Source organism: Ursus americanus, chromosome 8 (assembly GCF_024610735.1).
Source record: "Ursus americanus isolate L20-20 chromosome 8, mUrsAme1.1.p, whole genome shotgun sequence".
NCBI lineage: Eukaryota > Metazoa > Chordata > Mammalia > Carnivora > Ursidae > Ursus > Ursus americanus.
This window is the reverse complement of record NC_142134.1, coordinates 64,027,753-64,053,562: the sequence shown is the minus strand read 5'-3', so window position 1 is coordinate 64,053,562 and position 25,810 is coordinate 64,027,753. Positions and strand designations below refer to the sequence as shown.

The 25,810-nt window shown below is 42.4% G+C and overlaps 1 protein-coding gene across 3 annotated transcripts in view; it reads left to right on the top strand.

Moving 5' to 3' along the window:
* Nucleotides 1-3,186: 3,186 nt before the first annotated feature.
* Nucleotides 3,187-25,810, top strand: part of ANAPC4 (anaphase promoting complex subunit 4) — a 36,671-nt gene continuing 14,047 nt past the window's right edge. For 2 of the 3 annotated variants that reach the window (XM_045771342.2, XM_045771343.2), the window contains exons 1-17: nucleotides 3,187-3,304; nucleotides 3,396-3,534; nucleotides 6,291-6,396; nucleotides 8,287-8,419; nucleotides 11,006-11,080; nucleotides 11,221-11,247; nucleotides 11,340-11,384; nucleotides 12,226-12,310; nucleotides 13,170-13,274; nucleotides 14,959-15,042; nucleotides 16,146-16,232; nucleotides 16,608-16,672; nucleotides 17,399-17,441; nucleotides 17,553-17,629; nucleotides 19,282-19,382; nucleotides 19,463-19,514; nucleotides 25,044-25,099. In XM_045771342.2, the coding sequence (XP_045627298.1) occupies nucleotides 3,406-3,534; nucleotides 6,291-6,396; nucleotides 8,287-8,419; nucleotides 11,006-11,080; nucleotides 11,221-11,247; nucleotides 11,340-11,384; nucleotides 12,226-12,310; nucleotides 13,170-13,274; nucleotides 14,959-15,042; nucleotides 16,146-16,232; nucleotides 16,608-16,672; nucleotides 17,399-17,441; nucleotides 17,553-17,629; nucleotides 19,282-19,382; nucleotides 19,463-19,514; nucleotides 25,044-25,099 (1,270 nt within the window). In that variant the 5' untranslated portion in view covers nucleotides 3,187-3,304; nucleotides 3,396-3,405. Of the gene's footprint in view, nucleotides 3,305-3,395; nucleotides 3,535-6,290; nucleotides 6,397-8,286; nucleotides 8,420-11,005; nucleotides 11,081-11,220; nucleotides 11,248-11,339; nucleotides 11,385-12,225; nucleotides 12,311-13,169; nucleotides 13,275-14,958; nucleotides 15,043-16,145; nucleotides 16,233-16,607; nucleotides 16,673-17,398; nucleotides 17,442-17,552; nucleotides 17,630-19,281; nucleotides 19,383-19,462; nucleotides 19,515-25,043; nucleotides 25,100-25,810 lie in introns of those variants that run through there. The other variant, XM_045771344.2, reaches the window with a different exon arrangement.

Genomic DNA, 25,810 nt, shown 5'->3' with positions numbered 1-25,810 from the left:
CTCTCCGTCGTGTGCCTGCCATGGGGTTTGGGAGAGAGAGGACAGACATCCTCCCCAGCTCTTAGGGAGGACTTTTTATTGGGCATAATTCCATACCCCTTACCTGTGTGTGACTCAGTGCAGGTAGGCTCAGGATAGGGGTTGGTCTAATCACAGCAAAACTCAGGACTTCAGTCTTGTGACTGGTGAAGAGGTGTTCTCTCTCTGAATACAGATGCATGTAGATCAGTTGCTGTTGGTAGCTTTCCAGTGACCGACCACATGGGGAGCCAGACTTATGACGATGTATACCCTGAGCTTGGTCCCTGATGACTCTTGGTTGCTGGATCTAGCCTGACCTGAAGTTAGCCCTACTTCAGGACTTATAATTTACATGGGCCCAATACATTGTAGTTATTACTTCTGCCACTTTAAGTTGGGATTTTTTGTTACCTAATAAATGCAACCATGGTAGGGTGAGAGATTCTAACACCAATCTTCTACATTTATCTCTTTCCAGCAAATTCGGTCAATTTCTTATTTTGTATGTTTTACTTATTTTATGATTTCGAAATAGACCTCTCAAAATAGCAGCCTCTCGCATGGCCTATATTAGTCACATCCCACGTAGTTCCATCTTCCATTCTTGCATACAGTGATTCCCACATCTTTGCCCAGGGCCTGACTTTTCCCTTTCAGGTTCCTGTTGCCATTCCAGGTTCCTGTTGGTCATCCCAGATTTGCACACCACACCTCCACCTGAATATAGTCCTCACTCAGCTCCTTTGCTCTGGTCTGTTTCCCTCCCTTCCCCTTCATACTTCCCTCATTACCTCTGTCCTAATCCAGCAACAACCATTTCTCTGTTCCTTGAGTCTGCATACCCAAATATCCCAACCTTAGTCTTGACTATTCCCTTGCTTTCATTCCCTCAATCCAATCAATAATCAGTTCTTAGTATTCTACTTCAGAAACGCCTGGAATTGCACCTCCCCCATACCCACGTGCCCATCTTGACACCTCCAGTCCTTCCTTTCTAACTCGTCATCACTCCTGTCACAAGAATTCAGGTCCTGAATAACCAATGAACCAGTGTGATGCAACCAACAATACACCCCCCCCCCCAATAAATCTTTTGACAGCTGCCTGGCCCTTCAAAATCCAACCCTATACCATTACAACACATGGAAAGATGCCATTAACCTGGCCTAGCCCAAGGGTTGTGGTGGTCAAATAAACAGCCTAGCTACCAAAATGTTATTTCAAGAAAGCTAGTTCTTGCATTTTTTTTTCAAGCACTAGGAAGAGGATATACAGACCATGGAAATTCTTAGAGTATTTTTCTCTTCCATTTCCCTCCCTCCCCCCAATTCATTTCTATCTCCTGCCCTTGCCTCCTTAAAAGACCTGGGCATTCTTCCCTTTTCCTCTTGACTCTGTGCCACAGAAGCCTAAGTAAACCAGTGTGCCAAAGCAGTGTTTTCCCTTAGAGAATGGGGAAGACAAAGAAAAGGAGTTAAGGCCTAAAATCTCCTTTGTGGGTGAGCGGGGAAAAGAAAAGGCTGGAAACACTGTGTTAGTGGCTACTTTGTCCTGTGGCTACTCTGGAAGATTTACAGTGCCCCTCAGTCCCACAAGTACACATGAGGTGCTATGGCCACATAAAATCATTTGCTGTTTCCTGGCCACACCTGGAACTCCACCCCTATGCTGTTTCCTGGGCTGTAATACCTTCTGGGAAATTCTCCGCTGTGAATGCACTACTCTCCTCTGTCTGGTAGCACTGAGTGCATACTCCTATTACCAGTCCTCATGTGTTAGATGAGTGTTCATATTAAGGATAAGTTTCAAGAAAATGGGCATTCAATTTACGTAAGAATGTTAGGTGGATGGATGTTGCCCCCCCCCCCCAGCATCCCGATTGTCCATTACTGCCACCCCAGAACGTTAAATAATGCCTGAAAACGCATTTCATGAATAATAAAGCAAGTCCATTCTCACCTTAGAAATGTTGCCTCTGGAAGAATTCGCGGGTCATGCTAAATTGTTTGCAGCAAAGGCAAGGGGAAAAGCCTCTCTCTTGAAAGGGGAGCAGGGTAGGCATCAGGTAAGAAGAGTGCCACCAACTAGTGGCCCGAATATTTGCTGCTGAATGAATGAACCTGCCTCTGACACCTACTTCCCAGGGGCAAGATCCAGACAGAGGGCAAGAAGATGGGTCTTGTTAAACTTGAAGTTTCTACCACTTCTTTCTCCTTTGAGTAAGTGAAAGGCAGATGGTGTTCTAATGTAGATTTTAAGTTCAGGGATCAGAGGAGGATATATGGTCATATTCTCTTCACTGGGGGAATAACTTGTGTGAACTTTTGAACATGCTAACATTTAAATTTGTCCTGCATGAAGCAGCATCTTACATGTTGGCCAAGCTGAACGGTAAGCCTTTTAGGGCAGAGCCCATGCTCCATGCATTTGTGTAGCCTAGATTCTTTCGGATTCTTTCTCCTAGTAGACCCTCAGTCAGCTGTAGGATAAATCCTGGACGAGCCCACAGCCCTCATTTATTATGGTGGGGCTGCTACTACCAAGGAGTTGTTGAGGCTTCATGGGATCATCAAGATAGTTGCCTACTCCGAGGTTTTGGAGCAGGGCCCTCCCCACCTAGAGAGTTAATAAATACTGGGTCGCATTCTTTATCAAGCCTCTTTCAATTGATCTGGGGTGCCCCCTGGGCAGGGGAGGGGTTTAAAAAATAAATCTCTCCAGGTGATTCTACTGAGCAACTGGGGCTGTTAATCACCTGTTTGGAGGCGGTCAAGGGAGGCCCCAGCCGATCAGGACCTAGTATTTGCGTTCCTTTTCTTTTCCTCCCCACAGTCTCTAGGGCCTCACCCCCAAACCTATACTGGCCCAGTGACCCCCTGGCAGCGAATTTCCGGGAAAACTAACGAGGCCGGCGAAGGCGCGCACACACGTGGGGCCACGCCTTACCTACAGGCGGTCATGCGGCCTCGGGAACGCCCGCGCGCCCCCGCCCGCGCGCCCCCGCCCGCGCGCCCCCGCCCGCGCGCCCCCGCCCGCGCGCCCCCGCCCGCGCGCCCCCGCCCGCGCGCCCCCGCCCGCGCGCCCCCGCCCGCGCGCCCCCGCCCGCGCGCCCCCGCCCGCGCCGCCTGGTCCTCTCGCGAGGAAGTCCGGGCGCCGGAAGTGCCTGCAGCGCGGGGCGACGGGGCGACGGGCCGGCGGGGCGGGGCGGAGGTTCGGGCGCGCGGCGGGTGGAGGGAGGGAGAGGCCACCCGGGCCGTGTGGACCGCGGAGAGGGGTCTCGCAGGTACCGCCGGGGTCAGAGCTCTTCTGGGACGGCCGGGGGCGTGGTGGCCGCGGGAGGCGCCTGCCGGTCTCCGACTGGGGTGTCATTGCAGGGCCGCCCCCATGTTGCGTTTTCCGACCTGTTTCCCGTCCTTCCGGGTGGTGGGAGAGAAGCAGCTGCCGCAGGAGATCATTTTCCTGGTCTGGTCACCCAAGCGGGATCTCATCGCTTTGGCCAACACGGCGGGCGAGGTGAGTGAGCCCGACCGGACAGCGAGCGCGTTGCACCGTAGCCCAGCCTCAGTTTCCCCTTTTGTGGACTCGCTGGACCGCCTGTGGACCCCGCCCCCTTCCTTTCCAAGCTGCTGTAAACCTTAGGTGAAAGTAGAAGGGAGCGTATACGGGAAGGATCATTTATGTGCCCATGTCTCGTATTTCATGGCGAAAACATTTTTCACACAGCATAGTCGCACAGCCCTGCATTCCCCAAGTCTCTTTTACTCATTTGTTAAGTGGACTTTTTAAAAGCCCATAATGTGTCACTCATCAACTAGACATAGTAGTAGATCCACAGACCCTGCCCTAAATTTGCTTGGGGTTTCCTAACAGAAGGAAGATGAGTTATTGTCAAACCAGAGCTGCGAATGGGCATGCAGGTAGCTGCCACAGAGGGTAGGTTAAAAAATCTAGAATCTCTTGGCCCAGTTTCCTACTACGGATTGGATCGCTACCTCCTATTAAAAATATCTTTACGTTTTGCGAAGGAGTGATGATTCCCTGGGTTCCTGACGGCGTGTACATGAGTGTTGTCACTTAGCGTTTCTAGTTCATATCACGCTAGGCTTCATCAAGTGTACCCGCGGCATCTGCCTTTCTCCTGAGAATTCTGGTTACCTGGTAACCATGTTGTGAGGAACCCTTCAGCTCTGCATCTTTCCTCCTTTGGCCTTTGGGCAGGTTTCCTGAGAGTAACCTGGCCAGGTGAGAGTCGTATTGTGTGCAGACTGGCTTGGACTCCAGGTGGTAAGGAATACTTAGCAGCCTGCCAAGCTGCATCCCTATGTTGACTGCTAATAACTTCTCACCAGGCATTGATGTCTCCTTTCTCAAGGCCCTCCTTGATGTCTTCTGGTCCCTCTTCTTTGCCACTGGGCCTTGGAACTCCTCATGCTCTAGAGAAGAGAGTGGCAGCAGCAGGAAGGAAGGGAGAGAATGGGACATCGCTGGGACTAGATGCGTAGATGTAATAGTGGGCACTTGTTTTCATTTCCTCAGTGAAGAAGAAAGAATGCTGTCTGGGAGTGAGGGTGGAGAAGAAAATACTGGAAGTTTGAGGAGAAAGGAGGAGTATGAAAAGCGGACAAGGCAGGCGGGCTAGGGAGACTTAATAAGATTGCTGGTCAGTGTTAAGAGCCACGGGAGGTTGGTGGCTTCGTAGTTCGAGGGAATCTAGTGAGCATGGCTGTGTCTCTGATCTTCCGTTCAGCTGGGTGGGTGTAGGCATCGTTGTTGTTTGCAAATGTGACGTAGCAAGAAAGATGCAAGGGGGTTAAAGTTGCATGTCAGAGGAGCGGTGGTAATGATGATCCTTGGATTCTAACATGATTAAGTATGGAAGTGGGGGCGTGTGTGAGTGAGGGACAATGAGTAGGTGGAATCAGTGGGTTGTAGGACTTGGTGAGGTTGAAGAATTGAAGTTGGGTATTAGTAGGGGATGAGCTAGAGGATAGATGCAGTGGTGGAAAGGGGGAGGTTTGAAACATCATGGCAGCACTTGTAACTGTAAGGACTAAGTCAAGGGCATGACCCTGGGAGTGACTGAGGTGAGTAGAAGACATGATCATTGGAAGAAAGGTAGTTGAGAACTGAAAAGCCAGGACATTGTAGCTCTTGAAATCAAAGCATGAGTGAGCCAGATAGGAGTCCAGATCTTCCAGGAATGAGGGGAATGGCCTAAGCGTCTTTAGGGAATTGCAGTTAAGAGGGGGAGTGGGTGTTATTGGGTAACTGCATATAATTCAGAGTTAGAGGATTTTAAGAGAAGAAAAGTCATCTGAAGTGGCATCGGGGAATCAAGGAGGAAACCTCCTTCATCTCCTGGCGCAGCAGAATGGGGAACAAGGGATGCAGCATGGCTCTCACCTGAGACTCCTGCTGGAAAGCAGTGTCCTTGGGTGAGAAGCACATTTTGGAGAAGAGAAGGAAGATATGAGCATCTTGATGATACTGGACCATGAATTTCAGAGGGCACAGAAGAAAGGTTTTGGAAGTAAGGAATGGCAGAGATGGGCTCAGAAAAGAGCATTACGTCTAGGTAATGAAGGATTCCTTGGGAGTCCTGGCTCCCTGTAGGGGGCTGATGTACCAGGAGTGAAGAGTGTTGTGAGCTAAGAGCGGGAGAGGTGAAGCTGTGAGTGTGGGGACCTAAGACGGTGTGGGAGGGTCTGCAGGGGTGCATGCCGTCCCTTATTTCAATGGTTGTATAGAGGATGGAGTAGGGACAGTCTTATTTTTGAATCAGAAGGAGGTCTGGGGCACATCTTGACCCTGGGAATTTTCCCGTGTGGAAGTGGAAGTTTAGAATGGCCAAGGGACTTGTCCAAGATCTATGGCCAGTAAGCGACACAGGTGAAATTCCATCCCAGGGTGTCTGACTCCAAGTTTGGTGTTCTTTGACTATTACAGCAACTTTTCTAGTGCTGTTTATGTTCTTTATTTCTTTTTCTGTCATGATCTTGGACAACCTTATTTCTTTCTAAAAGATGAGTCTCTTTGTTGACATAGAAGATAGGAAAATGTGTAGAGTACAGGGTTAAATTAGGTCTTGTTTCACCCATCTCTTTGAATATACCTTCAGTTCATTCAGACCTTGTCATCTTCTAATTTCGTCTGATAGCTAAATGTTATGCTTGAGATTATTTTTAAAGATTTTATAGCGAGGATCTAGGTTTATTTCAGTTTTGGAAATGGATTTTTTATTTTTTGTGATTGTATCTGTTTTGTCTTAGGTTTTACTTCATCGACTTGCAAGTTTCCATCGAGTTTGGAGTTTTCCACCAAATGAAAATACAGGAAAGGAAGTGACCTGTCTGGCTTGGAGACCAGATGGCAAACGTAATGATAGTATTCTTTGAAAATACATTATTATTGGAGTGCCTGGGTGGCTCAGTCGGTTAAGCATCTGCCTCCGGCTCAGGTCATGATCTCAGGGTCCTGGGATCAAGCCCCACGTTGGGCTCCCTGCTCAACAGGGAGTCTGCTGCTCCCCCTCCGTCTGCAGCTCCCCCTGCTTGTGCTTGCTCTCTCTCTCTCTCTCTCTCAAATAAATAAATAAAATCTTTAAAAAAGAAATGTTAAAAAAAATACAGTATTGTTACTGTTCACAAAAAAGTATTTTATAAAAAAGAATTTATTGTTCTCATTATGTTCTTATTATATACCAAATAACAATTTGGGAACTTTGATTTTTGGAAACTTTAAAGTGTTTTCATAGAGTTGAGATTAACTTTACTATGTTGCTTCTTGGCCGAGATCTCTCTCAAATGAAATTTGACTTCTTGGCAAAGGTAACGCTAAAATCAAATCTGATGGGATATATAAAATACTTAGGCTTTGCTCTTGGTGCTGTCTTGTCCTGCACTGATGGCCCACGCTCCATCTACCGTTCACTAGTCTGTTCAGTACCATTTTGTTCTTTTTCTCCCCAAAATGTACTTTGGCATTAAATGTGTAGCTCATAACTATTCTCTCGGCACAAATGCTTGCCTCACCTGAAGGACTATCAGCTCTGACCCCATTTCTTTCTCTTTCTCCTTGTGCCCTTTAAATTTGTAGCTTTTCGGCTTTGATGACTGAACTCTGTCCTTCCACCTGTTGTTTTTACAAATGTCAGTCATGATTTGAGCTGCTGTACACATAGAGTCAATACAGTAAAATGCTGTCAATTACACAGCTTAAAGTTCATCTGTTATCATTGGTACTTTAAGGAAAACGGAATCATTTTTGCAAAATGATATGTAATCCTTATTGCTTAATTTTTTTCTAGTAAAACACCCTGAAACCCTCATCTGTCTGTACTTAATTTGTTCAGCTCTCATTTTATCTTTTAGTAAAAAAAAAAAAAAGGGTATTTGTAAAATTAGAGGACTTTTATAAGTAACATTATGAGATCCTGCACTTTTCATCCCAAACCACCAGAATCTCAAAAACGAATCACGAAAGTCCATGTGTGTTGGAATGTATATAAGTAGATGAATTTTTTATCATTAAAAAAATATGCCTTGTGTTTTTGGGACAGTGAAATAAGGGTTTTTAGGTAATGATTATTTCAAGATTGCTTTAAATTGTTTTGAAGAAGAGGAGATGTGGATTGCCTCACATCCTGCACAATTGTGTGTGTTGGTATACAGTGAAATGCATAGCCCTCTACTTAGAAATTCTTAAAGTTGATGTGTTAGGAAGCTGTTCATGACTTACGTGGAAAAACTATACTAGATAATTCAGCCACAGCGAAAGGAAGAAGACTCATCAGCATTTGACAGTCTCGTTTCCCATTAAGGGTTAGGCACAAAGGGGAATACTGAGCCTTCTGAGAACCAAGCAGATGGCATCACTTCCCACCATTTAGGCACGTTCACGAGACCAGCCTGGCTTGGTGATAGGATATTATTGTCTGTCTGTTGAGAGCTGTTCTGTATCTTCCGCTTGGATGCAGGGCTCCAGCCAGAGGCTTCGATGTGTAAGACATTAAGTGCAGTACACAAGAAAGTAGTAGGTCGCTCATGAGAGTTCGAGCCTTTGAAGATAAGCTCAGATGACAGTATAACTACATGTAAAGATATCTTTCCATTTTTAAAAATATTATTTAAAGGAAAGATTTTTAGGTTAAATAATTTCTATGATTGTGATGCATTTAAAATAGTAAAACTGGGCAAGAAGTGAAATAGCTGTTTCGTTTTCTGGAATGTTACAGGAATTTGTCCTGATTGTCTCTTCTTGTTTCAGTTTTGGCCTTTGCTCTTGCTGACACCAAGAAAATCGTTCTGTGTGATGTAGAGAAACCTGAAAGCTTGCACTCCTTCTCTGTGGAGGCCCCAGTGTCCTGTATGCACTGGATGGAAGTGACTGCAGAAAGCAGGTAGAGGAGTAGAAGGCGGACTCCCGCAGCCACGGCGGGACAGTCGTGCCCTTCCGGGATTGAAACAGACACTGGGGAGGATCTGAGTGTTGGGCATGGGCACATTGCATTTATCTCTGGGTTTTAAAGTCGTGCACTTCTGGGATCGAAACAGACACTGGGGAGGATCTGAGTGTTGGGCATGGGCACATTGCATTTAACTCTGGGTTTTCGGTTTATCAGGATGAAATTTTGTAATGCTTTGTTAGATTTTTTTTTTCTTCTGAAAAAAATCTGTTTTCTTTATTGAAGCAATAATGCCTGCAGGGCTAAGGTTTTTCTTTGCTTTTTTATTTTTAGTAGTTAAGATCAGTGATTTGTACTTTCTTTATTATTTATTTATTTTTAACTTAAATTTTAGGTAGTTAACAGTGCAATATTGGTTTCTGGAGTAGAATTCAGTGATTCATCACTTACATCCCGCACCCGGTGCTCATCACAAGCAGCCCCCTCATGTCTGTCACCCATTCAGCCCATCCCCCATCCACCTCCTTCCATCAGCCCTCGCTCTGTTCTCTATCGTTAAGAGTCTTTTATGGCTTGTTTCCCTCTCTTTTTTCTTTCCCCCCCCTTCCTGTGTGTCCATGTTTTCTTCCATGTATGTGTGAGATCCTATGGTAGTGATTTGTACTTTCAAGTAATAGAAATTAAAATCACTGATTAGCAAATTGAGGGTTTTTTTTTCCTTTTTGCCACTTGTTTCTTTTGGAGCTTTGGGGTTTTTTTGGATGTTAGTAAATATCCTGAGTACAGAAAGTACCAAGTTGAGCACTCTGGGTTTTTTGGTTTTTGTTTGGTTTGTTTAAAGATTTTATTTATTTGAGAGAGAGAGATAGGGAGCTATCTCAGGGGGAGGGGCTGAGGAAGAGGGAGAAGCAGATTCCTCTGCTGAGCAGAGAGCCCAGTGTGGGGGCTCAATGCCAGGACCCTGGGATCATGACCTGAGCCAAAGGTAGACACTTAACTGACTGAGCCACCCAGGTGTCCCGGAACACTTTGTTTTGATGCTGAACGAGTTCTTTCTGTGTCTGTGGTCCTGATAGCTTCCTGGTCGCACGAAAATAACTTTGCCTTCTACTACATTCAAGTCATATACCAGGTTTGCAGTCACTAAAGGATGAGTGGGTTTAGCTAATACTGAAAATAAAAGGTGTTTTGTTTTGTGTTTTTTGAGGAAATGTGATAGTTTTCTTACCCATAGTTTTTCCTTTCTAATAAAGTTTTAAGTTAATTTCAAATTAACTAAAGGGGGAGTCTATAAAAAGTTGAATAATAAGGATCTCACCTGGTGTTTGAAATTCACTATAGATAAAACATTTATCTATATTTAATGCATCATCAGATAATCCAGAGTTGCAAAAGGTCATGTGACTTTATCAATACTGAGAGGAGCAGAGTATACCATGTCATTTCTATCCCATTCCAGGTACCTGCTAAGTCTCTCCCTAACATACTTTCTACTAATAGCTTAGAAATACACTGTGGGGATTCCAGGATCTCTCAGGACCCCTAGTTTGTGTTAAAGTGGAGGGGAAAATGCGTGCCAAGTCACCACCTTTTCACCTTTTCACTCATTTATTACCACCTTATTTGGAGGTAGAATCGAGAAAAGAGAATAAGCAAGACTATTTCAAAATGTGTGGTGTCATCTTAGATACCTGCCGGGCTGTCAAATCCCCAAATGTATATAAGCTATAGAACCCACAGTTAAATGATAGAATAACTGCAGTGTTCTCTAAAACCCATTCATCCTTGGTACTCACATATGTTTAGTATTGGTTCTTAGATGAGAGTTAAAAAATCATAAATTAAGTGTCTGCCTTCAGCTCAGGTCATGATCCTGGGGTCCTGGGATTGAGCCCTGTGTCGGGCTCCTTGCTTAGCAAGGAGTCTGCTTCGCTATTTTCCTGTACCCCTTCCCCTACTCATGCTCTTCTCTCAAATAAATAAAATCTTTAAAAAAAAATCCTAAATTCTTACTATCTCATACTGAGTACGTAGAGAAAATTGTTTATTTATTTTTTTAAAAAACACTTTACTTATTTATTTGACAGACAGCCAGCGAGAGAGGGAACACAAGCAGGGGCAGTGGGAGAGGAAGAAGCAGGCTCCCAGTGGAGCAGGGAGCCTGATGTGGGGCTCGATCCCAGCACTCTGGGATCACGTCCTGGGCCAAAGGCAGACGCTTAACGACTAAGCCACCCAGGCGCCCCAAGAGAAAATTATTTATTAATATTTGTTCCTCTAAGTATGAAGTGGCTGGGTTTCCCCCTCCCCCAGAAGCAAAGCCCCTTGTAAATGAAGAATTTCCTATTTTTCTGTTTGTGATTGTTATGACTGTTACAACAGTAACATATGTATAGTTATATGCTTATATATAATATATAATATTAAAACAGTAATAGTGTAATAGTAAAATATGTGTGGCATCTGTTTACTTGGTAATGTGTATAACGTAAAACTGGGCAATTTTTTAAAAGTATTTTTTAATGGAAAGACAAGTAAAATCTTTGGTGTTTTTATAATACCTCTTCTTTTTCTTTTCAGTGTTCTAACATCCTTTTATAATGCTGAGGATGAATCAAATCTCCTCTTACCTAAACTACCTACCCTGCCAAAAAAGTAAGTATCAGAGTTTAATTTCATTGGAATTCATCTTGCAGATTTCTCTTTCCTTTACCTTTAACACTGTGATGATTTTCTCGTGTGCTTGAAAAAATATATTTCTTTTGCTTTTTACACTAGTCTCTGTTTTTCTCTAGTTACAGCAACACCTCAAAAATTTTTAGGTAAGATATGCCTTTTTTGTTTTCAAGTAAAATAATCTTTTATTAGTTGAAAGATGTGGTTGAGAGGTAACCCGATTATTTTTACATTTTAGTGAAGAAAATTCTGATGAAATTATTAAGCTTTTGGGAGATGTCAGGTAAATCTCACAAATATCTTAAATAACAAGTCTAATTTCTTAAAGTTGATGTTTGATATTTGAGACAGAGTTCAGAGTTTCAAGGGCAGTTCCTTTATGTGTCATGTTATTTCCTGCTGACAAACACCGTGGAACAACACACAGACATTAGTATCTTTTATTGACTTGTTTTTATTGTACGGTCTTTGATTGTGTCAAGTTCAAAAATACTGTAATGTCCCTTTATTTATTTTAATAAGAAGTAAAGGAGGATAGATGTTACTAGAGTTTCTAATATTTAAATAAATATTCCAAGTTTTTTAAGCCTTTTAAATACATTTAGCATCAGAGCCGTGAAACAACTGATGGCACATTGTCTTAGCTGGAAAAAGGATTGTGTTGTTATTGAGAGAATATAAATACAGTGGTTGTTAAAGTACTATACCTTTATTTTACTATAAACCGATGTTTTTTTAGGCTAGAGCAAATTTCTGTTCCTTTGAGAAAAGGAAGAAGCCCCGTGTGATTGAATATTGAGTGTTGGTGAATTTGTTTGGGGTTTCAGTTTCCCCGCAGGGGAGCCTTAGTATGCAGATTATCTGAGAGCAAGAACAGTTTATGTCTTGGTTTAAGAACTCAGTCTTCTCTGTTGTCCTCAGCTTGCAGGGGAGCCTTAGTATGCAGATTATCTGAGAGCAAGAACAGTTTATGTCTTGGTTTAAGAACTCAGTCTTCTCTGTTGTCCTCAGCTTGCAGGGGAGCCTTAGTATGCAGATTATCTGAGAGCAAGAACAGTTTATGTCTTGGTTTAAGAACTCAGTCTTCTCTGTTGTCCTCAGCTTGTTACATTCCTTTTAATTAGGCTTAATATTCTTGTCCTCGGAGGAAGCTCTGGATTTATTGAGCTTTATGCGTATGGAATGTTCAAAATTGCTCGAGTCACGGGGGTAAGTTTTCCTTTAAAATTTTCAACATCATTTCTCTTAGAATATACCACCTAGAATATACCAGCTAACTTACAAAACAAAACAGTAGGTTTTTTTTTTCTCAGTTATTCATTTTTAAATGTTAGGATAATTTTCTTACGAAGATGAAATAGTGGTGGTATGGTCTCTAGGAAGATCAGGTACTATTAGTGGAGTTAGTCACGTTTTTCTTAACAAAAGATTGATATGATGCACTTGATTATGATTCAGTATCTTTTTTTTTTTTTTAAAGATTTTATTTATGTATTTGACAGAGAGAGAGACAGCCAGCGAGAGAGGGAACACAAGCAGGGGGAGTGGGAGAGGAAGAAGCAGGCTCATAGCGGAGGAGCCTGATGTGGGGCTCGATCCCATAACGCCGGGATCACGCCCTGAGCCGAAGGCAGACGCTTAACGACTGCGCCACCCAGGCGCCCCTGATTCAGTGTTTTTCTAGCCTGTAGTCAGAGCGAGAGCTACAGTTCATGACTGGATTGTGACAGACGTCATGAGAAGGGATCTGCTTAGTACCAGATCTGTCGTGGTTGCTGTCTCGGTCTTCGCCACAGCTTTTCCGTCCTGTTCTTGCCATTCCTGAGGGGGAGAGAATATATTGTAGGCTCTCCAGCACTTGATTTGGGACCCCTGATGGAGGGGTGTGTGTCCATGAGGGGTGTGGGCTGGGGGGATACACACCTTCTCTCTCCTGCACACACTTGGAAGGGGTCAGACGTGTGTGTTTCTGCTTTAGAGGGTGCTGTGAGTTTCTGTTGCCTGTGTTGTAAGCAGATGCAGACTAGCAATAATACGAAATGGACCAGGGCATTTGACTCTTTCGCAGATTGTTGGTACTTGTCTTGCACTGTGTTTATCCAGTGATTTGAAATCATTATCAGTGGTCACAGAGGTTTCTGCGGGCGGTGCTTCGGAGGTCTCCTACTTCCAGGTAAGTGTGAAAACCTGGTAGCAGCAGACAGTTAATACATTTTTTAAGGTTTTATAAGTTTTTATTATCCTTATCTTTGGATTCTAATGGTTATTAAAACAAAGGGAAAAAAACCCAACTTGGAGCTTCTAAATCTCATATATAAAATCGTAATTACCCTATTGAACACTTTTTTATTCCCAAGGCCCAGTAGAGTTTTCATAAAAACAGTGTTTTGATAGTTTATTAATGACCAGCCATGTTAATTTGTTGCTATACCAGTTTATCTTTGTACCAGGTATGGTTTTGGTTTTTTTTTAAGATTTATTTATTTATTTGAGAGAGAGCGTGTGAGCAGGGGGTGGGAGAGAGGGTGAGGGAGCGAGAATCCCAAGCAGATTCTGTGCTGAGTGCAGAGCCTGTCACGTGACCATCTCACCACCAATGAGATCATGACCCGAGCCGAAACCGAGTGTCAGACACCTAACTGACTGAGCCACCCAGGCACCCCTTCTATCAAGTGTGTTCTTAGGACTCTGATCCTAATAACAGTTAGTATTTATCAGTTGTTTAATATGTGCCAAGTACTGAGTGATTCAGTATAATTCATTTGAATCCTCACAGCAACCTAATAGGTAGGTCCTTTTAGATCAGTAGAAACTGCAGAACTTGCTTGGTGTCACTCATGGGAGTGATGCTGGCAGTGTGGCTCAAGGTCAGTGCCCTTAACCAACACATTGCCTCTGGGGTAAGATGATCACTTAATGTTGGGAAAAACCTTTTGTGCTGTATGCTGTTTATATTGTAGATTGTGGAAACCCCGTGGGCTCCTACGGAGTATTTAGATTGTAGTCTTGCCTTTAAGAAAGTCTTCCCTAGATGATTTTTTTTTTTTTTTAAGATTTTGTTTTTAAGTAATCTCTACACCCAGCATAGGGCTCAAACTCACAATCCCAACATCAAGAGTTGCACGCCACCAACCGAGCCAGCCAGGCGCCACGTCCCTAGATTTTCATGCCGAATAACCCAGCCACTTAGCTTAAGGATGTACGAATTCTCAAACAGAAGAACAGAAAGATGTGGGATGCACTGTGTCTGATGTTCTCCAGTGTTCATTGTTGTATTCAGAGCATCAGGGAACTCTGACTTCCTGATTCCCCAGAATAGTTAATCACATTTGCTCTTCATCTTAAGGTTGTATGAAAATATGATTTCTAGGATTGCCTTTGGCACTGTAAAAAAATGGTTCACTATTTCTTTGAAGTTTGTAATGGATATTTTTTTAAATAACAGCTTTATTTAGATACACCTCTTAAGGCATTGTAATGGATATTTAGCTTGTGTTTATCAGTAGCCTATACTTCTTTAAAAACTTTTTATGTGTATTTGTAATCATTTTTTAAATCTCATAATAGTGTTACAAAATAGATTATTATATTTATCTAGTATGGAGATGGCATTGCTAACCTAGAGAGGGGTGATCTGTGCACAGGTAAACATGGCAGATTAGAAAATCCTAAAGTTCTGTTCGTTCGTCTCCAAAGTATTAGGTGCTAAGGTAGCAGAATTCAGACATAGTCTTTCTGATACATACTTAGACCTTGACTCTTCTAAATTTAGGATTTTTTTTTTTTTTTGAACTGGGACTGGTTTATCTTTAAAAGAAGTGTGTATGATTGTAACTCGCTTTATTTTGATTTTACAGCTTGAAACCAATCTGTTGTACTCTTTCTTACCTGAAGTAACTCGGATGGCTAGAAAGTTCACTCACATTTCAGCACTTTTACAGGTATTTATTTGTAGCTTGTTTTGTATGAATATTTACTCAAGTTTCTAACGGTCTGTAAATAAAACACTTGCAAATTTTTATTCTGTAAAGCTACTATCTGTGGTGTAGTGTCTGTTCTGACAATCTTACAAAGTCCGTTAACAAGAAAAAGGAATTTAATTGAAAATCTATTCCCACCAGAAAAGAAAAAAGTAGTTTAAGTCTTTTAAAAATACTCCCCTAAGTGAAATAACATTTTGGAATTTTAGAAGTCTTACTGCAAATCAGGCATTATGGAAAACAGCCACTGTATCAGTTCCCTCTTACACATAAAAACCCACCCTAAATTAGCCATGATTCTGTGGGTCAGTGTCTTAGTCAGTCCACAGTTCGGGCTGGGCTCAGCTAGAAGGTTCTGTTGATCCAGGCCGGGTTCAGCTCATCTCAGCTGGGCCTGGTCATGCATCAGTGGCCAGCTGGCTGGTCTGAGTGTCTCTTAGCCGTGGTGGCTGCACACGTGCCATCTCCCAGCAGGCCAGCCCAGGCTCGTTTGTGAAGTGGCGGCCACAGCAGGGGTGTCAAATGCAAGGGGGAACGTGCAAAGCCTTTGGAGGCTTTGGACTCAGTGTCCCTTTTGCTGTGTGTCGCTCACAGCAAGACGCAAGGCCAGCCCAGCTTCAGGGACTGGGGAGACGGAGTCTGCGTCTGGGTAGAGGAGCTACAAAGAGCAGTGGCTTTTCTTTTTCAGTCTGCCACAGTCCCTGGCTTACTTGATGTCAAAGATTTCTAGAGATCGGTGTCTTTTTAAGGATTCTGTTTGAAAATTGAATAGCTGACTCAACCAGCATTTTGACAGTTAGTGTACATGAAACATACATATATAAAGCCAGAGGATGTCTGTTTTACCAGATAAAAACTTAATTTCAGAATGTTTGATAGTTAAGTGGTTATCAAGCATTAGCTGTGGTCTTCTCTTTTCACAGGCTGAGTTAAAAATGATTGAAAGTAAATTCTGGATTTCTTTGAGATAGGTGGCAGGAAGAAGCATATATTACTCTGCACATTGATTTATGTAGTTTTTTTTTTTTTAACTATTCTGATATTTTTTTCCTTCTCATTAATAGTATATAAATCTGTCACTAACGTGTATGTGTGAAGCATGGGAAGAAATACTGATGCAGATGGATTCTCGTCTCACCAAGTTTGTGCAGGTAAGGTTTGTGAAGTTTCCCCTGGAAAGAGTGAAGGCAGGCGCGCTGTCCTCATTGACATCATGAGCTACCTGATGGATACTGCTCGGGTGTGATGGCTCCATCTGACCTCACACTGCTTCCCCAGAGAGGAAGGGCCCTCCTCGAATTGGGACAACGTAGGCGGGGCTAGGCCTGAAGCGGAGCAGGTGCGGCAGGTGGAGAGTCAGGACGGGTGTCGGAAGATCTGACTGGCTACTTTCCGTGAACTGATAGATAATCAATTTGAATAAGGATTTGAAGAAAGGGAGTCCTGCTCCTATAGTTTTAATTTTGAATTATACATACGGTTATAATTTTAAAAATACATATCATGATGTTATCCATTTTATCTAGGAGAAGAGCACAACCACTTCTGTGCAAGATGAATTCATGCACTTGCTGTTGTGGGGGAAAGCAAGGTAGTAAACTCGTATTAGGTGCTCTTGCTTTTTCTTCTTTTACAGTAGTTTTTTATTTTGAAAATAATTCATGTTTGTTGTAAAAAAAAATAGAAAATTCTGGTACATAAGAATAAAAATACTGTCTTTTTCTAGATTTTTCTGTGCAGTTTTTGTAAATGTAATCATTTTCTGTGTTTGTTAGATATATATATATATCTAAATGTGTAGAAAAATTTCTAATTTTTTTATGGTCCCATCGGTCTTTTTCTTTATGGTATCTGCCTTAGTGTTATTCTTAAAAAGTCCTTTCCCATCTTAAGAGTATTCAGAGATGGATCTATATTTTCTTCTAGAGTTTTTTTATAGTTTATGTTTTATTCCATCTACATGTCCCAGATGTGATTTATTTGGTTATATGCTGTGGAAGATGAACTTTTTATCTGAAGGTTTAGATAATTGCCCAGCATAATTTTTTGTGTTACGCTTTCTCCTTACGGATTTGAAATGCCATTTTAGTATTCATTACATCTTAAATAGACTTCAGGCTGTTTCTGGACTTGATTGTTTCCTGTTTTCTGTCTGTGTTCCTTTGTGAGTACAACAAAGTCTTACTTCTTGTTGGACAGTTTCTTTTTGTTTATTTTGTTTAAAAATGCTGCTTTTACTTTTAAAATTTAAAAGTCTTAAGTAATGCATTCACACTTTGAATAGAGAAGACTAAAAATACTTTCTTTTTCATTGTAGTGCCGAACTGCAGACCCTCTTAATGAACCAGTTAACAGTAAAGGTGCAGTTAAAATATATTTGTCTTTAAATGGCTGTGTGCACATGCTTGAGTTTTTAGAGCAGCATGCAACATCTTACTTATATGCTAAATATATTTTTTCCTCTTACTTAGGGCTTAAAGAAGCTTGGCCAGTCCATAGAGTCATCATATTCCAGTATACAAAAATTGGTTATAAGTCACTTACAGAGGTACGAAGGTGATGTCGAATTTTTGGTATTGTGTCTACATGTACTTGGTGTCGGTGTTCTTCATCAACTGGCATTCTCTTTTTGAGCCTTTTCTAGCTAAAATTGTTGCATTGGCACTTGAGGGGAATCTTGGAGGGGCCAAGGTGTAAAGAGTCAATAATGGTAAATCTTGAAATAATTTTCAGACATTTTTTCACTGGGCTAAGCTCTCTGTCTGGGCTTTTTTTCTCAGCCAGACAACCAGGAAGTATATTTTGAAAAGGCATATAACACCCCCCCCTTTTTTAAAGATTTTATTTATTAATTTGTCAGAGAAAGAGTGCACACAAGCAGGGGGGTGGCAGGCAGAGGGAGAAGCAGGCTCCCTGCTGAGCAAGGAGCCCGATGTGGGACTTGATCTCAGGACACTGGGATCATGACCTGAACCAAAGGCAGACACTTAACCAACTGAGCCACCCAGGCGTCCCCATATACCCTTTTTTGAGCAGGGAAATTATGTTTATCATTTTACAGTTTACAAAGCATGTTATGTATTTTTGCATTGAACACTTCGGCAAGGTGTTGATTATGAGTATCCTCCTTTTACACAAGAAGAAACTGAAATCCAAACTGTCCTGAAGTTACAAAGTGTCACAGCCAGACTCTCTCCAGTCTTCAGGTCTCATGCTGTTTCTAGCCACAGCTCCCTCAGTGAAGCAGTTTGTATGTAGCTGCTCGGTGTAGGACTTAAATTTTGAAAAATCCCTTTATGCTGAGTTCCCTAGCCCTTACCACATCACCTCAGCCTTGGATCACTGCAGTGCCCTTTGGCCTGATTTCCAGTCCACAGATATACATTTGTGCCCCTCAGGTGTATTCCTCACAGCAGATCTGACCGTGTTACTCTTACTTAAAAACTTCCAGTGCCTTCTTGTTGCCCTCAGGGCCAAAACTTTTGCATGGCCTTTAACACACCTGCCTCTCTGCTTCATGTGTACTGGTGGCCTTACCAGACTTGACATTTTTTTCTTCCTACCCAGGGCTTTTGTGTATCCATCTTGCCTTCTGGACCACTCCCACCCTGCTCTTCACCTGAATCCCTTAGCTGAAATCTCACTTGTTCTGAGAGGCCTTCCCTAAGTCCCCAGATTAGGTCAGGTTATTCCATTACACCTGCACTCGTGTGCATTTCCTTCCAGCCATTTATGATAGTTGGAGTGATACACTGTCTGATTGTGGTTATGAGTGTCCTCCCCTCATGAGACTGTCAATGCTGTAAGGATTCTTTGGTTTTTTTCACTATTACGTCCCCAGTATGTAGCATAGTGCTGACTTAGAGCTTAATACATGTTTGTTGAATGTTAAATGCATAGCTTTTGGGTGAATAAGATGACCATATGACTGTCTTCAAAGTGCCAGGGCTATAACTGTAGGACATAATGTGATCTTGTAAGATTGAATCTTGTGGTCATGTATTCATCTCCGTCGTCAGGATGGCCAAATGGTTCTGTTACAGTTTTTAGAGAAAATTTTGAGAAATGATCATTTCTTACAGAAAGAAAATGAAAGTTACTTTCAGTTTTTATTTCTGGAAATTTGGAAATGTTTAGGCGAGGTAACTGTCTGCCACCTTGATAATGGCAATGATAATAACTTATTTCTGCTTTGGATAGTGGCTCCGAGTCTTTATTATATCATTTGAGTGAACTGAAAGGAATGGCTTCATGGAAGCAGAAATATGAACCTCTTGGACTAGATGCCACAGGAATTGAAGGTAGGAATTTAATTTTTCAATAGAATATATTAAACACACTTTACTTACTGGAAAAATGATATTTATTTATTTCTCTTTAGATGCTATTACCGCTGTGGGCTCTTTCATACTCAAAGCAAATGAACTTCTTCAGTAAGTATTGGGGGTACCTGGAATCATTGACCTGAGCATATTTTATTCTTATAAGCAAGAACCCAGCAAATTGTCACGATTTTCTTAAAATGGGTTTTTTAAGTTTTTATCAAAGTCATTACCTTTACATGATTAAAACAAGGCAATAACACAGCCATTTCATCAGTTAAAGCGGTTTTTTACTCTCCCATGCATCCTCACTCCAGTCCCCTCTCCAGGGGGAGTCCTTTTAACTCCTGTAACTGTTTCTGTTTTTAGTTCTGCAGGTAACCTCCATTATTCTAAGTTGTATAACTGTACCGCATTTCTTTTATGTAACCAGTTTTAGAAATTCTTCTTCTTTGTTTGTTTTTCGTAGACTTTTTCTTTTTTCTTGCATTGTCTGCCTTTGTCACATCCTTTGATTCTTCCCCTGTCTCCAGGGCAGTATCGCACCCTGGGACCCCCTCCATCCCTGACATCTCCCCCTCTGACCTTCCCTCCCTGGCACCGATCTGGACGTGCCGCTCCAGCTCCCCTGACAGCCATCACGCAGGCACTTTGGTGCTTTCACAGGTTAGGCCCACACTTCAGGATCTCCTTTGTTTCTTGCTTCCTTTAATCTCTTTGTTGGAAAACATCCTCCAGTAACTTACTCAGAAAGTAGCTATGAAATGATAAGCTCTGTGTCTTTTCTCCTACCTTCACACTTGATTCATGGTGTCCAATGGCTGTAGGACGATGAAGGGGAAATCATTTTCTCAGAGAACTTTGAAAGTATTGCTTCATTGTCTGCTGGCCTTTTGTGCCTGATGGAAGGTCTGGTGCTTCTGATTCTCATCCCTCTATAGGGGTTTTTTTGTTGCTCATCTCTCAAAGCTTCATTCTTTATCCTTGATACGTTGAAATGTCATGGTAGTGTTTATTTTAAATGTGGGTCTTTTCATTGTGCTGATAATAAGAAAATACCATTTGAACCTGAATTCCGTTGTGTTATTATTTTGGTAATCTCCTTTTCTCTTTCTCCTTTTTTAAAAAAATTAGATTTTTATTCTAGAAACTTGGTTGATCAGATGTTAGGCCATGAACTGATCTGTGTCTTCTGTTTTTCCTCACATATTTCTCATATCTATGTCTTTTCTGTTTCCCGAGGAATTTTCTTGACTTCATTACCCAACATTGTCATTCATCGTAGACATTTATTGAGTACTTATAACTATATTTTAAACATTATTCTAGATGCTAAGGACATAGTAGTGAACAAAACTAAAAATTTTTATGGATCTTGTATTCTAATGTGAGAGACAATAAAGAAATAAATGATTAAAATATATAGCAAGGCAGATAATGTAAGTAGTGGAGAGAAAAACCAAGCAGGGGAGGGGGCCCTAAGGGATGCGATTTTATATAGGGCAGGCCTCACTGAGGTGATGATGTTGGGAGGAGTGAGTCATTGACATTTGGTAAAAGAGACAGCAATTCTGAATGTGCTGAGTTTGGAGCTTGCCTTGGGAGCCACTGTAGCTAAAGTGAGTTGAGCAGAGTGTGAGAGAGAGAGGATGAGTTGAGAGAGCTCATGGAGGGTAGGCCACGTTGTGTAGAGCCTGTTGGCAGTTGGAAGGACTTCGGCTTGTACTCTGGATATAAGAAGCAATTAGGGTCATGGAGTGACAGGATATGACTAAGGTTTTTAAAAGATCCTCTTGTTTTTGCTTAGTTTTGAGAATAAATTAAAAGAGGGCAAGGACAGAAGCCAGGAGAGAAATGGTTACAATTCAGAGAGGTCAGAATCCGGGTATATTTTCAAAGTAGAAATAACAGGATTTGCTAAATGATTGTGTGTGGATGGTAAAATACAGGAGTCATGGGTAATTATGAGTTTAGGTCCTGAGCCCTTGGAAGAGTAGGACTGACATTTACTGAAATGAGGAAGACTTGGGAGGGAATATATAAAATATATATGTGTATTTTATGTTCCTCAATGTGGGTTTATCTGGTATTTTTATGATTAGATTCAGGTTATACCTCCCTGGCCAGAATACTACATAACTGGTGGACTGTCCTTCTCAAGGTGTCACATCTGGAGGCAAGTGATGTCTGTCTGCCCCTCCTGCATGATGTTAATTTTGATGACCTGCTCAGTGTGTCAGCCATATTAAATTTGAAATGTCTGTTAGATATCCTCATGGAACTGTCCAAGACACTGTTGATCATATGAAACTAATATTCAAGGGAGGGGTCCAGGATGGAGATCTCAGTTTGGGAGCCATCAACACGTTGGTGTTATTTCAAGCCATGAGGCTGGATGAGGTAGTGAGTGTGCTTAGAGAAGAGGACAGATCTGAAGACTGAGTGATGGGCATTCCAACATTTAGAAATGGGGTTGATGGGGAGCTAGCAAAGGAAACTAGAGAGGCAGAAAGCCCAGGAGAGGGGGTGTCCTGTAGGCTGAGCAATGGAAGCATTGTAAGAAAGAATGAGGTATCGGTTGTCAGATGCTGCTAAGTCAAGTAGGACAAAGACCAAGAATAGAACAGATAATCAGAGCATTACTAGAATCGATTATTGGTGACCTCAATCAGAGCCATGTCATGGAGTCATGGGAGCTGTTGGGATGCAGAATGAGAGCAGATGCAAAGAAAACAGCAAATGTCATCTCTTGAGGAGTTTTGTTGTGAAGGAAATGACTAATGGTTGCAGACAGTTGTTGGGTTTTTCTGTCTTAATGACGGGAGAAGTTAGAGCATATTTATATGGGATGGGGTGTTCTCCTGGAAGGGGAACAATTCGTGGTGGCCGAGAAAGGAGAGGATTGCTGGAGTAAGAGTGTGGGAGGGGATGGCCACGCGGTGCATTGAGGAATGGGCTGGAAAGATGGTGTATCCATAATTACAGGAGAGGAGGCTGTGGAGAGGGTCCAGGTGCTGGTATCTGAGCACATGGGGGCTTAGAGAGGCTCACTTCCAGCTGTTCTTACTGAGCTGGGCAACGTTCTGTCAGTAGCTGGAGGGAAGAGTGGGGACGTGGTTTAAGAAGAAAGGAGAAGCTGTGAGCCAGTTGTCTAGGGCAGTGGGAGGAAGAACAGGAGGGTGAGACAGGCGGATGCGGCTGGTGCCGAGGGCCACGTGGGGAGCCCTTGTGAGAGTGTAGAAGTGACCCCGGTCAGCGTGGCTGCTGGCTTTTCTCCAGCCGGGGTCCGCCGAGTGTGCCGGGGCACAGAACAGGCGAGCACTTAGATCTGCTAGGCGTGGTGACCGAAGTGGAGCCGAAGTGGGGCCAGGGAATTAAAGCAAGGCATGATTCAAATGAACCTTGAATTTGAGCTGCTTTGGGAGGGAAGTGGCGACACAGCATGAGTGAGAGACAGGGAGGAGAGCTGGGAACCAGAAGGCAGTAGTCTTGGGGAGACGAGAGCTGGGGTGCTGGAGAGAGGTCCCGGGGAAGATGGGTGGTTGTTGGTGAGTGGCATGCTTGACGTTGAGAGTCAGAGGGTTCGAGCTGGCAGGGACGGGGTCTAGGGTGTCAGCTTTGAAATCAGTAGTCAAGGTGAGGTGGAGGACATGACCGTTACCTGAACCGTTGCATTGAATTCTTTATCATGGCAGTCCTAGGCTTTCAATTTCCAGAAGTGTTTTCGTATTTCTTTAATCATTTTTCAAAGCTGTGCTCTTGCTTTGTAGATGACATCTTCTCAAATCTCTGAGGACATTAATTAGATATTTTTAAAAGCCTGCCGTTCCCTGAATGATCTCCACTTCCTGGGTCACTTTTCTGTTTGTCTTGGTCTCTGTGCAAGCTTTCCTCAGATACCTGATGCCCCAGTGTTTACTCATGTTTATTCATGAGGCGATTTGAAGTTGCTCGGAATGTGTGCAGACAGGGGCAGCAGAAAGCCGCCTTTGGCGCCGGGGCATACAGAGCCTTGCTGGGGGCTGCCAGCACCGAGCTGCCTTGGCTCTTCCCAGTGTATGTGGTTTCTTGGAAGAACCCTGTCCATTTGTTCTTGTTTGGGAGATAGACCTGTAGGCGTTCGTGTTTTCGGGGAAAGAACATATTGACTGCTCTGTATTTCAGTTTGGCCTCCTGTGTCCAGCCCCACATGTCATCCTGAGGGCTGCTGTCTAGCCTGACATTTCCAAGATTCGAGTGTCCCTGGGATTCCACAAGCCGGAAGTCTCCTTGGTGGCTGTCCTCTCCATGTCCTGTGTGGGGCCACCTCTGTTGAGCTTCATCAGCCACGTGTTCTTTCTGACATTTCTGAAATTAATTTCTTTTCTACCGTCCTTTTTGTTTCTGTGAGTTTATAACACAACCCTCCCCACTGCTCCATTATCATTTTAATGGGGTTTTAGAAAGTAGAAGTTGGAGACACTTGTGTTCAGAAGACAAAATGAGAGGAGAGATGGCATTGCTTTTCCCGTATGTTGAATTATTTTTTGGTTCACCGTATTTGCAGAGAGTAAATGTAAAATATTAAGCTTTTCGTGATCACTTTTCAATATGAACAAAAGGTTGTTTATTTAACTTCTTCTCTGTTGAGGTAAGTTGAATATAGCATTATTATTTTAGGCTATAGATGAAGAAATGGAGGCAGTGAGAATTTTGATGTTCACGTGTAACAGAGCAGGGATTGCCTGCCGGCTGGGCGGGGAGTCGGAGTATTGATTGGGAAAGACAGAAAGGAGCTTTTCTTCCCTTTTTTCATTTTTGCCACAAGAGAGTGTTGATTATATTTCTTGGTAACATCAGAAATGTCGCAGTCTTTTTAGGTCAAGTGTTTTACTCTAGAGAACTAGGTTAATGTTACTGACCCACCTCTCCAGCAGTATAAAACTTCTTGCTTGGAAGGGGCTTTGAGGTTCAGGAAAGAAAAGTGCAGGTATTACTTCTTAGAGTAATTACCTTGCTAGATGTGAGCCTAAAGAGATTTTTAAAAATTGATACCCCTGTCCATGTTTAGAGGCAATTTCATCAAAATGAACATGAGATCCACTTATAATACTTAAACTTGGGGGGTCCATTTCTGTAAAGCTCAAGGAAATTCAGTTTTTGAGATCAGTTACAATAAGCATCAAAAATCAACTTCCAAAAATAATGTCCCCTGATATCAGGGTAGTGACATAGTACAAATTTATAATCATGGTTTTCTGTTGGCGTTGATGTTTTTTCTTCTTACTGACCAGTGAGTATTTTTTTTTAACTGAGAATAATGCTGAAAACGGTTTTTTCCCCTGACTTATTTGCAAAGTTGGAAAAGGATTTCATACTTTACTGAGTGCTGGGGAAGGCTATTACACAGTTTGTGGCAAGGCTGTTATAACCAGTTAGAATCTGAGTCATTTGCTTTATTTTTGAAAAGAACCAGGATTTGCTCTTCTGAAGCTTTATTTTTAGGTATGTGTTTGATTTGTGAAATCAAAGGTTTAAATGTCCTCCAGATAGGATAAAAGAGAATGGTAAGGATTATTATATCCCACAACAATTGAACGATGATACATGAACCACACATCATAATTTTATTTCTGATTTCTTTTATTTTTATCTTTTCAGAGTTATAGATAGTAGTATGAAAAACTTTAAAGCGTTTTTTCGCTGGCTTTATGTGGGTAAGTTAATTGAATGAAGCATTCTTGTTACCTTAACACTTCTATAAAAATTGTGGGAGTATCAATTTGGAATATTTCAGTTACTCTGGTAAAATTTCAAGCAACTGTAGGAGTAGAGAATGACCCCTCCTGTGCCCTTCATGGGTGCCCTCAGTTTCACCACATGGCCCACCTTCCTCCTCCTGTACCACAGCCCCAGCTCCCCCCACACGTCACTTGTAGCACCGATTGTCCCTGGCACTCACTGATGGTTAACATTTTTTTTTTAACCTTGTAATGTCTCCTTAGGTTAAAATAACATTTTTGAATCTCTGCTATGTATTAGGCACTGGTAGGTGTTAGGTTTTTTAAAACGAGAGGGGAAAAAAACTAGCAAAGATCTGGCCTCTGCTCTTGAGTAACTTATTTTCCGTTCTGTTTCTTGATCTTCTGTTTCTAGATGTATGCCGTCCGTTAGGGTAGCCAGTAGCCACCTTGGCTCTTTAAATTAGTTGAAATTATGTAAATTATAGGTTCAGGTCTTTAGTCATGCTGTACACATTTGAAGTACTCCGTATCCACACACTGTCATGCCTGCCACGTTGAACAGCACCGAACAAGAAGTTTCTAGTGTCTTTTCCATCAGACACCAGTGCCCCAGCTAACTAGATCGCAGACCGCTCGTCGCCTTTCTTTGTGTCTCCACAGCCTCTGTTTCATTTGTAGGTGGTT